General features: G+C 38.0%; 1 protein-coding gene across 2 annotated transcripts in view; it reads left to right on the top strand.

The window, feature by feature from the left end:
* Positions 1 to 16484, top strand: part of ZBBX (zinc finger B-box domain containing) — a 109045-nt gene that overhangs the window by 37315 nt on the left and 55246 nt on the right. For both annotated transcript variants that reach the window (XM_043874638.1, XM_043874637.1), the window contains exon 7: positions 10889 to 11047. In XM_043874638.1, the coding sequence (XP_043730573.1) occupies positions 10889 to 11047 (159 nt within the window). The remainder of the gene's footprint in view (positions 1 to 10888; positions 11048 to 16484) is intronic.

Genomic DNA, 16484 nt, shown 5'->3' with positions numbered 1-16484 from the left:
TGTTGGAGAAGATAAATTTATCTCCAACTGTGGGGTTGGAGAAGACCCTTGAGAGTCCTTTGGACTGCAAGGAGATCCAACCAGTCCATCCTAAAGGAAATCAGTCCTGAATATTCATTGGAAGGACTGATGCTGAAGCTGAAGCTGAAGCTTCAGTACTTTGGCCACCTGATACAAAGAACTGACTCATTGGAAAAGACCCTGATGCTGGGAAAGATTGAAGGCAGAAGGAGAAGGGGATGACAGAGGATGAAATGGTTTGGTGGCATCACCGACACTATGGACATGAGTTTGAGCAAACTCTGAGAGTTGGCGATGGACAGGAAAGCCTGGCATGCTGCAGTCTGTGGGATCTCAAAGAGTTGGACACGACTGAGTGACAGAATTGAACTGATAAAATTTTAAATCTTTCCAATTTTAGTTGCATTGATATTTTGCAGTTGTTCTTATTTCATCAATTCTGCTCTGATCCTTATTTTCTGAATTCTACCTCCTTTTGGACTTTTTTCTTTTCTTTTTCTACCTTCTTGAAGTGAAGCTTAGATTGTTGATTTTGGATCTTTCTTGCTTTCCCAAAATAGCACTGAAAGCTGTAACTTTCACTCTAAGCACTGCTTTTCCTGCATACCATACATTCGGATATGTTGTGCTTTTATTTCCAGTCAATTTTCTAATTTTCCTTGTGATTTACTTTTCATCCAAAGATTATTTAGAAATAGGTTGTTCAACTTCTAAATATTTTATGATTTCCCCAAGTTATTTATTCCTGATTTACATTTTTTTGGTTGAGATCAGTGAACATACTTTGTATTTCAATTCTTAATGAATTTATTAATACTTATTTTATGTGGAGCATATGTCTGTCTTGGAAAATGTGTCACATGATCTTGAAAAGAATTTGTGATCTGATGTTGTGAGGTTGAGGGTTCTTTAAATGTCACTTAGGTCAAGTTACTTGAGATTATTAAAGTTTTCTAAGTACTGATTCTCTGCTTGGCTGTTTCATAAATTTCTGGAAAGGAGGTATTGAAATTTCTAATGAAACAGCTAGGCAGAAAATCAGTAAGTCCATAGTGTTAATTACAGTCTTAATAATGTTGCTATATATGATTTTATGCTTTCAAAAGAAAGACAATAAAAGACAAAAAATTAATACATCTTTTCCATTTACTCATATATTTATGCTTCTGGGTTGCTGTCTTTCTTCTGGTAGATTTAATACCTTTCAGTCTTAAAACCTTTCTTTAGTATTTCTTGTAAGGCTGATATAGAAATGAATGATCCTCTTACTTTATCTATTGAGGAATGTCTTTGTTTTTGCCTTCATTTTTAAAGGACAGTTTTCTGAATGTAAAAATTATCTTTGGCAGTTTTTCCTTTTAGGACTTCATATCATTCTACTACCTTCTGGGTCTCCATTTTTTCAGATGTGAAATCAGCTTGTTATTCATATTGATGCACCCTTATATGTAATGAGTCCTTTTTCTCTTGTTCCTTTCAAGTTTTTCTGTTTGTCTTTGGCTTTCATAATTTGATTATGGTATGTTTTGGTGTAGATCTCTTTGTTTGTCTTTCTTGAAGCTTGTTGAGCTTTGTAGATTTTTTCAGTAATAGTTTTTCATCAAATAAAAGAAGTTTGGGGCCTCGTTTCTTCTTTTTTTAAAAATTTTTTTTCTTTCTTTTTTTTTTTTTTCATTTATTTTTATTAGTTGGAGGCTGATTACTTCACACCATTGCAGTGGGTTTTCTCATACATTGACATGAATCAGCCATGGAGTTACATGTATTCCCCATCCCGATCCCCCCTCCCACCTCCCTCTCCACCCGATTCCTCTGGGTCTTCCCAGTGCACCAGGCCGGAGCACTTGTCTCATGCATCCCACCTGGGCTGGTGATCTGTTTCACCATAGATAATATACATGCTGTTCTCTCGAAACATCCCACCCTCACCTTCTCCCACAGAGTCCAAAAGTCTGTTCTGTACTTCTGTGTCTCTTTTTCTGTTTTGCATATAGGGTTATCATTACCATCTTTCTAAATTCCATATATATGTGTTAGTATGCTGTAATGTTCTTTATCTTTCTGGCTTCACCCTTTATAATTGGCTCCAGTTTCATCCATCTCATTAGAACTGATTCAAATGAATTCTTTTTAACGGCTGAGTAATATTCCATGGTGTATATGTACCACAGCTTCCTTATCCATTCATCTGCTGATGGGCATCTAGGTTGCCTCCATGTCCTGGCTATTATAAACAGTGCTGCGATGAACATTGGGGTGCACGTGTCTCTTTCAGATCTGGTTTCCTCAGTGTGTATGCCCAGAAGTGGTATTGTTGGGTCATATGGCAGTTCTATTTCCACTTTTTTAAGAAATCTTCCTATTTTTTAATGCTCATTTCTTTCCCTCTGATATTTCCACTAAATGTATGTTGGATGGTTGATGCTGTCCCATAAGTCTCAAAAGCTGTGTTCTTTTTTTTTTTTTTTTCAATTTAGGTGATTGATCTTGGTTGGTCTTCAATTTGATTGAATTTTTCATTTCAAGTCTATTGTTAGTTTATATAGGTCATACTCAAGAATTTTATTTTTGTGTGTGATTTCCATTTTTAAATCAGCCCTTGTATAGCTCTCATTTCCAGGTTTATCCCATTTAATGCTTATCTGGTCCACTCCTCATCCCAACTGGGACCAAAACCTCAGGTTGTTGGAGCCCTAGGTTTTCCTCATTCATTTATAACCAAATTTTCTAGTTCACTGATAACGCCAATGTAACTTCAAGACTCTCTCCTCCACTGGAATCAGGCATACTCCCTGTTCGCAAGGCTAGTCTTGACTTAGGAATTGACAAACCTGAGAAGGAACATTTAAGATAGGAGCAACCCCATGCAAGTAAGCCTTACACTTCCGAAAATTCAGAGTAGTTTTTTTTTTTTTTTTTAATAAATATCGATCAGTTTGTTTGCTTTTGGTTGATTTCATTGAAATCATTTTTTTAAACAAATTTATCCAGTTTAGTATTTGTTTTATGGTTGTAGAATTATGTACTGACCTCTTCTTTATTCCACAGCCAGAGATCTGTTGAATTTGGCAGGAATTCTATTTTCTGGATATTCAAACTATATTTCTTATTTACAGAAAAATAGTTTGCTATTGTGATCTATAAAAAGACAGCAGTCATTTGAATGTCCTGTTTTATACTATCACTCTACTAAGTGTTTTTTCATATAAGATATGTATTCACAACAGCTATCCTAGGCAGACTGTCTTCATTTTACAGGTACAAACATTTAGGCTTAGATAGGTAAATGATTTGCCCTTTTCTGTTGTTATTAAAAGTGCCATTGATTTTACCTGTATTGACTTTGACTCAGGTAGCGTGGGTATAGAAATGAATGTTCAAATGGAATTTTTAGTCATTTTTATCTCAGTAAGTCAGTTAAATTAGACTCAACCACCATTTCTCAAGTACTTGTCAGTGTCAAATGATGTTCTAGTTGCAAAGCATGAAGGACAGGGCAGCAGGGATTTTACATGGTCCCCTCTCTCAAGGAATCAAGGGATTCATCATCACAAAAGAGAAGATAGATATTTTCAAACAACTGTAACACAATTGACTGATAAGTGTTCTGACACAGTGATTCTCAAACCTAATGTATGTTCAAATTACAGATTAAACTGTAGATTTTGATTCAGTGACTCTGAGTGGGGCCTGAGATTTCATATTTTTAGCAGGTTTTCAGATGATAGTGATACTGCTGATATATAGATCACGCAGTAAAAAGCAAAACTCTAGCATAGATGTAAGCTGGGAGTTAGTAGAGCACACGGAATTCATGGGCTTTTTAAAACTTGCTGTGGTTAGTTGAGGAAGAAAACTTCATCTCAGAATGATCAATAGTTTGCTCTTGGAGTGATGTCAGCATCATGGTAGCATACGATGCTCTGTCTCTCTCTTTCAACGTACTTCTAATAAAACATCCGTAACACAACAAAGCTTCCTCTGTCCAACACGCCAGGATGCCAGAGAGTTCCACACATCTGTCCATCTAGGGGTGAATGGACTGGAACAACAGAGGAAGCAGAGCTGATGAAACAGCAGAGGCGGTACCCATGATGCCAGCCCTCTGGCCATGGCAAAGGCTCCCGCAGCCCCAGAGAACCCACCTGCAGCCGGAGAGGCGGAACGCATGCCTCCAGAACCCCAGCTGCAGTGGCACCCACAGGGAAGCGGGCAGTGGTGGAGGCAGGGGTCCTTCCAATCTCGGTGGCGCCTGAGATTCCGGCCTTACCCACGTGTGGCAGTGGCGTACTTGAGCCTGACACCCCCAGATGCCGTGGGGCTGCTCACGACCCATGCTTTTCCCCCTGGCCATGGTGGTGGTGCCCGCAATCCAGGTGACCTTGGATGCAGTGGAGGTGTCCGCTACCCTGGGGGCCCCAGTGGTGATGCTAGCAACAGCAGTGACAATGGCAGCGGAAAGGCATCAGCAGGCCCTGAGGCACAGGCAGTGACAACCGGGCACTAAGGACGCCCCTGACAGAGGCTGGGAGGGTTGGAAAGTGCCCACCCTCAAAAAAAGCCAGAGGCAGCTCAGGTAAGGGAAACGACATGTGTGCTATAGCTCGACTCTGTATCAGACCGATCACTAGTCAGGGGATTGAAACAGTAATCAAACCCTTCAAAAACAAAAGTCCAGGCCTAGACAGCTTCACAAGTGAATTTCTACCAAATGTTTAAAGAAGATGTGATAACTTTCCTTCTCAAACTCTTCCAAAAATTTTAAGAGGAGGGAATTCTTCTTTTACAAGGCCAACATTACCTTGATACCAAAGACTAAGCAAGAACAACACACACAAAATAAAATCACAGGCCAATATCTCTGATGAACATAGATGCAAAAATCCACAACAAAGTAATAGCAAGCCAAATAGAATGCATTAAAAAGATCATGTAAAATGATCAACTGGGATTTATTCCAGGCTTGCAAAAATGATTCAACATTTTCAAATCAACCAACATGATACAACACAGTAACAAAATGAGGGATGAAAATCAAATAATCATCTCAGTAGATGCAGAAAAAGCACCCAACAATATTCAACATCCATTTATGTTAAAAAATATTTAATAAAATGGTGAAGTGGGAAATGGCTACCCACTCCAGTATTCTTGCCTGGGAAAATCCCATGGACAGAGGAACCTGGCGGGCTATAGCCCACGGAGTCTCAAAGAGTTGGACATGACTTAGTGACTAAACATCACGTAATATACTTCAATATAATAAAGGCCACATATGACACACCCACAGCTAACACCATACTCAATGTTGTTGTTTGATCACTCAGTCCTGTCCAACTCTTTGTGACCCCAAGGACTGTGGCATGCCAGGCTTCCCTGTCCTTCACCATCTCCCAGAGCTTCCTTGAACTCATGTACATTGAGTTAGTGATGCCATCCAGCCATCTCATCCTCTGTTGTCCCCTTCTCCTTTTGCCTTCAGTCTTTCCCAGCATCGGGGTCTTTTGCAGTGAGTCGTCTCTTAACATTAGGGGTGTGTGTGCAGTGAGTCGTCTCTTAACATTAGGGGTGTGTGTGTGTGTGTGTTAAATTGCTTCAGTCTTGCCAGACTCTTTGTGACTCTATGGACTGTAAGCCCACCTGCAGGGCTCCTCTGTCTATGGGATTATTTAGGGAAGAATATTGGAGTGGGTTGCCTTTCCCTCCTTCAGGGGATCTCCCCGACCCAAGGATTGAACTTGGGTCTCTTAACGTCTCCTGAATTGGCAGGCGGGTTCTTTACCACTACTGCTACCTGTAAAGCCCCTTTCGCATCAGGTGACCAAAGTATTGGAGCTTCAGCTTCAGCAGCAGTCCTTCCAATGATATTTAGTGTTGATTTCCTTTAGGATTGACTGGTTTGATTTCCTTGCCGCCAAGGGACTCTCAAGAGTCTTCTCAAGCCCCACATTTTGAAAGCATCAATTCTTTGGCGCTCAGCTGAAGAATTTCATACTCAATGATGAAAACCTAAAAGCTACCCCTCTAAGATCAGGAACAAGACAAGGATGCCCACTCTTACTACTCTTATTTAATATAGTATTGGAAGTCCTAGTCAGAGCAAGTAGGTAAGAAGAAGAAATAAAAGGCATCTAAATTGGAAAGAAAGACATTAAGCTGTCACTATTTGAGGATGACATGATTTTATTCAGAGAAAACCCTAAAGACCTCACTGAAAAGCTATTAGAATAATAAACAAAAGACATAAATTTGCAGTAAATTTGCTATCAGTATAAAAAAGTTGTGTTTCTATACACTAACAATAAAATTGAAGAGAGAAATTAAGGAAACAATTCATTTACCATTGCAAAAACAGCAAGAAATACCTGTTGCTGTGAAGTTGCTCAGTCGTATCTGACTCTTTGTGACCCCATGGACTGTAGCCTGCCAGACTCCTCTTTCCATGGGATTTTCCAGGCAAGAATACTGGAGTGGGTTGCCATTTCCTTCTTCAATTTAACCAAGGAAATGAAAAACCTGTGCATGAAAATTATGAAGATCTTGCTGAAAAAAATTGAAGAAGACACAAAAAAATAGAAAGGTATTCTGTACTCGTTGGAAGAATTAACATCATTAAAAATAACATACATATGATATATTTTTCACATATCTAGGAACTTTGAAGTATTATGGTGAATTTCTAATCTTAATGATTCTGTTAAATTTTTCACCTCTTAGGATCAATAGATGGTTTAAGTTTGTTCTATAATCCTGCTTTTATAGAATATTTTTAACTTTGTTGCTAAAAATCTTGTGCTTTTTTTCTGAAGTCCACATTATCCTTCAACTCCCCTCTCCCCTGCAGTATGTAGGTGAGATGAGTGAAAGGAGTATGTCTGTTCCTCTCTTCATCATGCTTGTGCTTGGTCAAACATGGAAATAAATAAGTACAATAAAGTAAAAACAAAAACTCAACCTCCCCCCTCCCACTCCATCCCACCCCTCTAGTTTGTCACAGAGCACCAGTTTGAGCTCGCTGAGTCAATTATCCAAATAAATTAATTAAAAAAAACAAAACATGCACATCGAGTTTTAACCACTGGGATGCCAGGGGATTCATCAGTTTTTGTAAATAAAATTTTATTGTAACAAACACAGCCACAAGGTTAAAAAAAAAAAAAAGCCCAAACTCAACCTAATCTCCACACAAGTGATTGTATATATGTATGTTATATATGAAAGTTGTTAAGAGAGTAAATCCTAAGAGTTTTCATCATAAAGTATTTTTTTTCCTATTTCTTTAATTTTCCATGACATGATGGGTGTTCGCCAAACTTATTGTGGTAATTGTTTCATGATGTCTGTAGTTTTGTTTCGTTAAATGGAAGGAGCAATGTTCATATCTATTATTAGAGATACAATTTAATAATTTAAGTTTCAGGAACCCAAAAATAAAGCACATTTTCTGTGTAAGGTGGTCTCCCCTGATAGCTCAGCTGATAAAGAATCCGCCTGCAATGCAGGAGACCCTGGTTTGATTCCTGGGTCGAGGAGATTCGCTGGAGACGGGCTAGGCTACCTACTCCATCATTCTTAGGCTTCTCTGGTGGCTCAGCTGGTAAAGAATCCATCTGCATTGTGGGAGACCTGGGTTGGGAAGATCCCCGGGTTGGGAAGATCCCCTGGAGAAGGGAAGGGTCACTCACACCAGTATTCTGGCCTGGAGAATTCCATGGACTGTATAGTCCATGGGGTTGGAAAGAGTAGGACATGACTAAGCAACTTTCACTTTCACTTTTTTTTTTTTCTGTGTAAGGTAAGACATTGTGGGAAAGAAAATTCACATTGGCATTTTGTATATTGAATTAACAGAATTTTAAGATGTTTAGATATAGGCTTCCAATGTTTCAGCTATTCATGACATTTACTTTATCTTTTAGCAGTAAATTTAACTGAAGAATTAAATTATTTTTTGGCCATTTCAAGATCTCTTAATATGTTACCTAAAAGTGTTATAAGGATTGTTGAATTATTGTTAGCAAGATTCATTTTAAGACAGGAATGATCTTTGTTCTGTGTTACTTAAATATATGTACTTGAATGATAATTCTGTCTTGATAATTTTATATAAAATTAATACTATTGCTTTCTGATATTTTTCAAAATATAAGGTATAAACTATAAATTTTAACTACCTTAGAAATAAATAATATTTTGTTGTAGGGAATTTAAAATTAGGTTAAATTGGATTACTGTGCTTAAAAAAATATTTGTTAAAGTGCAGGTATTTCTGGAAAAATGAACCATCACCATTGGCTTAATGTCCTTTTTCTTTTTTCTTGATAAGTCAATTTTATTCAGGTTTAATTTATGAACCCATAAAATGCACCCATTACTCCTGTGTTCACATTGTTTAAAAACTGTAACATACAAACAACATAAAATGTTACCATCTTAACCATTTTTAAGTGTACAGTTCAGCGGTGATAAGTATGTTCATATCATTATGTAAAATGCTCCTTTGAAGTATGCAGTTTAATTAGTTCTGAAAATATGTTTGTCAATACACTTGTGTAACCTCCAGTATAATTTAATGCACAGTATTTCTATCACTCCTCCCAAATTTTCCTTTGTGCCTGTTTATGGTCTTCACTAACCGCAAACCAAGGAATAGCATCAAGAAGGCAACAGGTCCTGGCAAGGACCTGGTGGAAATGGAACCCTTGTACACTGTTAGTGGGAATGTAAATTGGTTCAACCATTATGGAAAATAATATGAGGTTTTCTCAAAATATTAAAAATAGATCTACCGTTCAGTTAGACAGTTCTACCCCTGAATATATACCCAAAGAAAATTAAAAGAGGGTTTTGACGAAGTAGGTACAATCTTATGTGGCATCACTCACAATATGGAAAGAACCTAAATGCTAGTCAATGGGAGAATGGATAAAAAAGTTGTGGCTTATATACACAATGAAGTATCATTGAGCCATGAGAAACGGGGATATCCTTTGGCCCTTGTGACAACATGGATGGACCTTGAACACTTTACACTGAGATATGTCAGACAGAGACAGAAAAATACTGTATGATATCCTCTATATGTAGAATCCCAAAAGTCAAACTCATAAATAACAGTGAGTAAGGTGGTGTTTACCAGGGTATGGGAGGATTAGACTGTTGTTGTTTAAGGGTACAAACTCATAACAAGTGGTGAACAAGCCATGGAGATCTAATGCACAGCATAGTGAATATAGACAACAATTGCATATTATAAATATGATTTTTTTTTTTTAAATGAGGACTGCTTAAGTCTATAAAGGCTTTTTGATGATCCTTCGGAAAATTTGGAGCTGATGCCATAGGTCTGTATATGGACAGTAATATGTGTGCATAGGTCATATTAGTCATTTTTCATAGATAAATTTATTAATTCAGTGTGAAATAACACTGGTTAATTTGATGTTCACTGATTTATTCCAAAGCCAGATTGCAATGAATCTTAATAGATTTACAAAAGGTCATAACTGGAAACTGTCAATGTAGTCTTAGCTATTTAAATAGGTAACTAGATGAAACTTTTAGAATAGGGATGTTTCCATGGGAGAGTATAAAATAACCATTTCTGATCCCTGCTGAAGTTTGCTTCTGTCTTGAGAACATTTGTTTAAGAAGCAAGACCTATTCCTTGTGTACCTAATACCAGGTTTTCAGCGAGTCTCTGAAGGGTTTGCATCTTCCCTCGCGTTAATCTGGTTCGAGCTCAGATGAGGTCCAGACTCCTGCAGTGTCCTTGGGCAAATCAGGGTTATTGCTGCTAGGAAGCCCTTCAGAATATAGGACCTTCCTGGGATTTGCCTGTTTTGTTCTTCCAGCCATGTGAAGGCATTTGACAAGGTCTTTGAATTCTTTTGTTTCCCTTATTATTTATTTTAATTCTGTAGCTCTCTCTGTCCCCTGCAGCACCTTATTTTTATGTTATTTTGCTATATTACTGTTTGCCAGGCACTGTAGTAACTGTAGAGACTTAAGAAGACATGATGTTTTTTCTTCTGTGAACGTTTATGGTATCGATAAACATCAAAAAATGATTCAAAATCAGTATTTGTGTGGGCTTGTAAAGATCTTAGAATAAGAAGAGGATACAAAGAATGGACACCTCATGCAGCTGGGGAGGAAGGCAAAGAGGGGTTCCTGAACCTGTGGGAGTAACTTGGGGTGAATCTAGAAGGGGAGGTAGGGGTCTGCCAGGCAAAGGAGGTAATAGAGGAGGGAGGGACTTCCTGGTATCTCACGGGCAAAGGCGTGAGAAAAAGAACTTGGAGTTTGATAGGGCACTTCCTGATGTGCACTTTGAGTAGTTAATTCTTCCTAAAGATGTTTTATCACCAAGAAAATACTCATTACTGCTTATTCAGACCCCCTCTACATCAACTATATTTAGTTCTTTAGCCATGATGTGCACAAATAGCTCATCTATCTATTTGGGGTCGATATAGTGGAAAGGCTATGAGTCATTAGAATTATACACACCTGGGGCCACTTCCCAGCTCTGCCACCCACTCACCATGTAACCATGATCAAGTTATTTAAACCCTCAAAACTTTATCACTAAAACAACGATAAAAATAGTTAACACTTTAGAGTTGACTTGAGGATTAAATGATATGGTTTTTAAGATACTCAAGATAATGTGAGCTCAAACTAGTCCTTCAGTATATGGCAACTCTCACTATTATATGGCTGATATAAATGGCAATTTATATTGTTAAATATTGAACAAAATGCATTGAACTTTGCTAGTCACAGAATAATGAAAACATGATTTAATATATATAAATTACTTAGGCTGACATTGGGCTTTTTATTCCTATCTTTTTTTTTATAGGCAAAATCTCAATTATTATCCAATGTATTAGATGCTGCCCATCAGTTTATAAAAGAAGTTAATCCAGATGAACCCAAAGGGGAGAATCGTTCTACAAAAGAGATTAGTAAAAGCCAGCAGAAAACCACGTCTCCTCTTCTGCAGGGGAGCAGCTCTCAGGTAAATGGAGAAAAATGCAGTAGACGTTTTCTGTCATACATGATCATGGAGACTGTCATTCATTCACATACTAGAGGTTTAGAGTTTTAAAGATGATTTGATCACATTGTTGCTTAATATGAATTTGTTTTCTTATTAATCGAAAACATTTTTACTGTAAAAATCCTTTTGAGGAGATTGCTTTGATTTCACTGGCTGCTGGTTTTTTGAGGAATGACCTTTTGACTTTATTGCTTTCCAGGCATTTCCACCACATCAGGAAATGAATATTTGGGAGAAACATAAGAAAATAACACAATGCAATATAGCAGTTTTATTTTAATCAGGATCTCAGGGAGACTAAAAGTGCAAAACCTTTCTAAGTGTTTTAAGTGACAGGCCATTTCACAGTTACTTAAAATCAGATTTATAACAAATTGTGTGGTTATTCAAATTGATTACTGATCCTAGGTAAGCTTATATCTACTCATGTCGGTATTTTAAAAATAGACTTGTATTGATTCTTTAGCAGGAAACAAATTTCCTCAAATTTTGATCCTTGTAATAATCCTCATTCTTTTAGGTGTCACTCACCCTTTCACATGGGCGTTCCTGATAGCTCAGATGGTAAGGAATCTACCTATAATGCTGCCTGGGTTCAATCCCTGGGTCAGGAAGATCCCCAGGGGAAGGAAATGGCAACCCACTCCAGTATTCTTGCCTGGAAAATTCCATGGACAGAGAAGCCTTGTGACCTAGAGTCCACGGGAACACAGAGTCAGACATGACTGAGCGAATAACACTTTTGCTTTCACCTTTCAGCGTAGTTCAGAAATAGTGACTTGGCAAAAGTCACACACACACAGCTTGTTAAGTTATGACAGAGTCAGGCTTGAACTTCAGTCTGTTGAGTTTCAAACCCTTGATCAGAGAACATAAAAGAAAACATGTTCTGTGTTAGCAGGGTCTCTTTACAGCAGAGAAACTATACTTGAGTTGTCTAGAAAGAGTAGCAATCTGGTGGAGATTTCACTAGTAGACCTGCCACGGGTGCTTGTGAAGAATCACTGAATGAGTTACAGCCTTATAATTAGAATAATAATATGCTAAGGACCAACCATGCACCAAACATTGTTCTGTGTATTTTATGTGTATCATCTCTTTTCTATCCTTTTTTAATTTTTTCTTTTTTTCAAATGAGAAAATTATGTCAAAATATAGTTTTTTTTAAACTGCCCAAGATATCATTGATTGTGGAACTTCAGTTTCAACTCAGACCTTATAACTCCAAATTACTGGTTTTTAATCACTACCCAGAGGCTGAGATTTTAAGGGTTTCGCTTTCATGCTTGTCATTTTATCTAACTTATCCTACCAGTAAAAATAGTGATAAATCAATAGACTCACATTTATTAAATATCATATGCTAGGCATTGAGCTTAATCCTTTAGTTGCTTTATCTTATCCAATAATGACAATAACCCTATAAGTTTTGCATTATTATCATCTCATTTAACAGATGAGAAAGTCAGAGAGGACTTAAGTTACTAGCTGTACTAGAAAGCTATAGGGCTAACTCCTTTGCCTGAGCTTTTAATCCCTAAATTAAATGCTGCCTCTTGTCCCCATCAGTAACTGTGTCTGCTCTATAGACCCTCCACCTCTGGTCTTAAGCTAAAAACTATTAATTCAGTGGTTTCATCCAGGAGTGCCCAGTAGAATCAACTGGAGAAACACTAGGGAAACACATGTGGGTGAGTTCAGCATCTCTGGGGGTGGTCCAGTGATGGGCTTTGAACACCGGCTCGTTCTGTCGAGTACTCCTGTTTGGGCATCATTCCTGCTGTCAACCTGCATACAGGGCACACAGTGAATAAGTGCCCCTGGCGTACGCTTGGTACTCCTCTGTGCTGGAGAGCAGAGTTTTTCCAACTGCAAGAAACATCAGAAGTACTGCATGAGCTTTTTGAAAATATGCATTCCTGGCTTGCCACTCAAATTTGGATTTTTTTTACATTTAGGTTAGGGTCCAAGAATCTGATTTTTATTTATTTACTCTTTAGGACTAAATTTTTTATTAAAATTTTTTTTAACTGTAAACTTTTTATTTTGTACTGAGGTATAGCCAGTTAATAATGTTGTGATAGTTTCTGGTGAAGAGTGAAGGGAGTCAGCCATCCATATACACGTATCCATTCTCCCCCAAACACCCCTGCCATCTCGGCTGGCACATAACATTGAGCAGAGTTCCATGTGCTATTAGAAAAGGTCCTTGTTGGTTAACCATCTTGAATATAAGTGTGTACATGACCTTCCCAAAGTCCCTAACTATCCCTTCCCCCCGCCCTGGGCAACCATAAGTTCATTTCCTAAGTCTGTGAGTCTCTTTCTGTTTTGTAGGTAAGTTCATTTGTATCACTTCTTTTTAGATTCCACATATGAGGGATGTCATATGATATTTCTCCTTCTCTGCCTGACTTATTTACTCAGTATGACCCTCTCTAGGTCCATCCATGTTGTAGCAAATGGCATTATTTCATTCTTTGTAATGGCTAAGTAATAAGGAATCTGATTTTTAATTGGTTTACCCAGAAACTTGAATGCCTGGAAGAATCAAAATGGTGGATTCAAGCCAGTGGATATCCTTGGAAGGGAGTGTAGTTCATGAAAGCTTTCATTTTACAGACTGAAACCTGAGCTTGAAATACTAACTCTGGTTTTCTTACAGCTTATAGTTTTGTAACATTGGGCGATTTACTTAGCTTTCCTTTCCTTTTCTGGAAAGTGGGGATATTAAAACATATTTTGCAGGGGTATATTTGGCCTAGAGGCCATAAATGACAGCTGAAACATTTAAGAGTGAATATACCATCCTCTGGCTTTTTCCTGTCTTATCACCGCTGTGTGGAAACCAAGTATTCCATAGGCATAGCTGTAAAATGCAAATGTCTTATATCTCTTATTCACTGCTTGGAAGGGAGCTGTCCTGGAGAGCTGCTGAAATCACTGGAACACTCAACTCATTTTGTATTAAGCACTGAGTTTTTAGTGCTTCTTCATGAGTGTAGTGCACACACACACACACACACACACACACACACTGCTTACTACTGAATACTTGAAAATACCTTCTCACATACTTCTAAGACTCAGTATTTCCAAGCTAAGTTCATCACCTTTTCTCCAAACCTATAGATATTACTGTTGGTGACAGCTCTCTTCAAGCTTTTCAAACTAGCAAGAACAGTTATTTTCTATAATCATTTATCTTCTTCCTTTGCAATTCCAATCAATTACCATGTCTTAAAACCATCTGAAAACCCTTGAGTATTTGGTCACTTCTATTCTTACTGCTCTTCCAGATACTAAAATTAATAATTTCTTAAAGTGCAAAAGGTTTGTAAAGTGAAAAGGGCAGTTAATTATCTCCCCTTTTGGAAGTTAATAATAATTTCAATTTTGTAGGTATGCATTAACACAAATACTAATATGTTGCATGCTGCTGTGCAAACAGACTTTTTACTTTTAACAATACACTGTTGTTATTCATATAAGTATATCCCACAGCCTTCTCATTCTATATGAAAGTGAAAGTTGCTCAGTCACATCTGACTCTTTGTGAGACTCTTTGCAAAGCCCTGGATTGTGACACTCCAGGCTTCTCTGTTCATGGAATTCTCCAGGCAAGAATACTGGAGTAGGTAGCCATTCCCTTCTCCAGGGAATCTTCCCGACCCAGGGATTGAACCCAGGTCTCCTGCATTGCAGGCAGATTCTTTACTGTCTGAGCCACCACTGAAGCCCAAGAATACTGGAGTGGGTAGCCTATCCCTTCTCGAGGATATCTTCCTGACCCAGGAATAGAACTGGGGACTCCTGCATTGCAGGCAGATTCTTTAACAGCTGAAATACTCCATTTATTAGATATGAAATAACTATTTAAGCTATGCTTTCTGTTGATCAGTATTTACACTGTTTCAGTCTTTTGCAAGTATGAACTATAGTATAAAGAATAATTTTGAAAAATATTGTTTTGTATATGTGTGTGAGATAAAATCCTAAAATTCCTAGGTGAAGAGGTTTATGTGTTTGTAATGTTGATATTGACAAATGGATGTGAATTTTAATTGGTTTCCTTACATCTGAACTCACTATTCTCCAATTTCTTTCTCTCCCACACTACTGTGTGGGACTCTGCAGTAGCTTTGCATTTCCAGTATATTTAAGTATAATTTTCTTTGGATGGTGGGAGGATCCTTCACAGTCTGCCTCTTCTTCTTTCTACCCTTAATATTTTCTCATATCCCACTTTTTGCTCTGTGAATTTCCCTGGTGGCTCAGATGGGGCTTCCCTGGTAGCTCAGACAGTAAAGCATCTGCCAGCATTGCAGGAGACCTGGGTTTGATCCCTGGGTCAGGAAGATCCCCTGGAGAAGGAAATGGCAACCCACTCCAGTATTCTCGCCTAGAGAATTCCATGGACAGGGGAGCCTGGTAGGCTTTAGTCCATGGGATCGCAAAGAGTCGGACACGACTGAGAGACTTCACTTCGCTTCTTCAGATGGTAAAGAAACTGCCTGCAATGCAGGAGACCCAAGTTCAATCCCTGGGTTGGGAAGATCCCCTGGAGAAGGGAATGGCTTCACTCTATTATTCTTTTGCTCTAGAATACTGCCCTTGCCACTTTTTGCCCGTGGGATTCTTGTTTTCTCTGAGTTAAATTTTTTGTTCTTTGCTTCTGTTTCTATTGTGGACTTAGTAAGCTGTGTTTCACAGCAATGACTAGCGTAGTGTTTGTAGGTTTTAGACACTTTTTGTTTATGTTGAATTTTATATATGCACATATTTAACAATCTTCTCTCAACTGTTCTCTAACAATGTGCCTATTTATTTTGCAATTAAGGGCTGAACATAGTGGATTCTACTGCTTTATCTAGAAGGTACACAATGGAGCTTTAGCAATTTGATCAGTGTAGGTAATCCACATTTTATAATTCAGAACTGTTGTGGAACTTATTTTGCTTTAGTTCTCCAATTTTGGTGTTTTCTGTGATTCACTGGATAACTGCCAAATCGTACCTTCATTTTCTTTTGTGTATTCACAGTAAATCTATATTTTGTACTGAATTCTCCTTTCTCTCCAGCATTATACTGAAAGGCCGGCAGTATTTCATATGCATTAATTGATATGTCCTTTCATTCAACTGACTTTTAATGAGCACCTGCTTTGTGCCAGTTACTACTCTTGGCCCTGAGGAAACGGTCAACATTCCGGAACCCATTATATTCTAATGGGGAGAGATCAGCAGTAAACACACATGTAGAGTAAATTCACGTGGATATAAGTTACTGGGAGAAAAATAAAACAGATAAGGGATCTGAAAGTGGGGGAAAGGACTTTGTTTTTATGTCATCAGTAGGGTCATTGCTTATTCTCTGAGTAGGTGACATTTGAGCC

This window comes from Cervus elaphus, chromosome 19, assembly GCF_910594005.1.
Source record: "Cervus elaphus chromosome 19, mCerEla1.1, whole genome shotgun sequence".
NCBI classification, from domain to species: Eukaryota; Metazoa; Chordata; class Mammalia; order Artiodactyla; family Cervidae; genus Cervus; species Cervus elaphus.
Note: the sequence above shows the minus strand (reverse complement) of the source record. Positions and strands in the feature narration are given on the sequence as shown.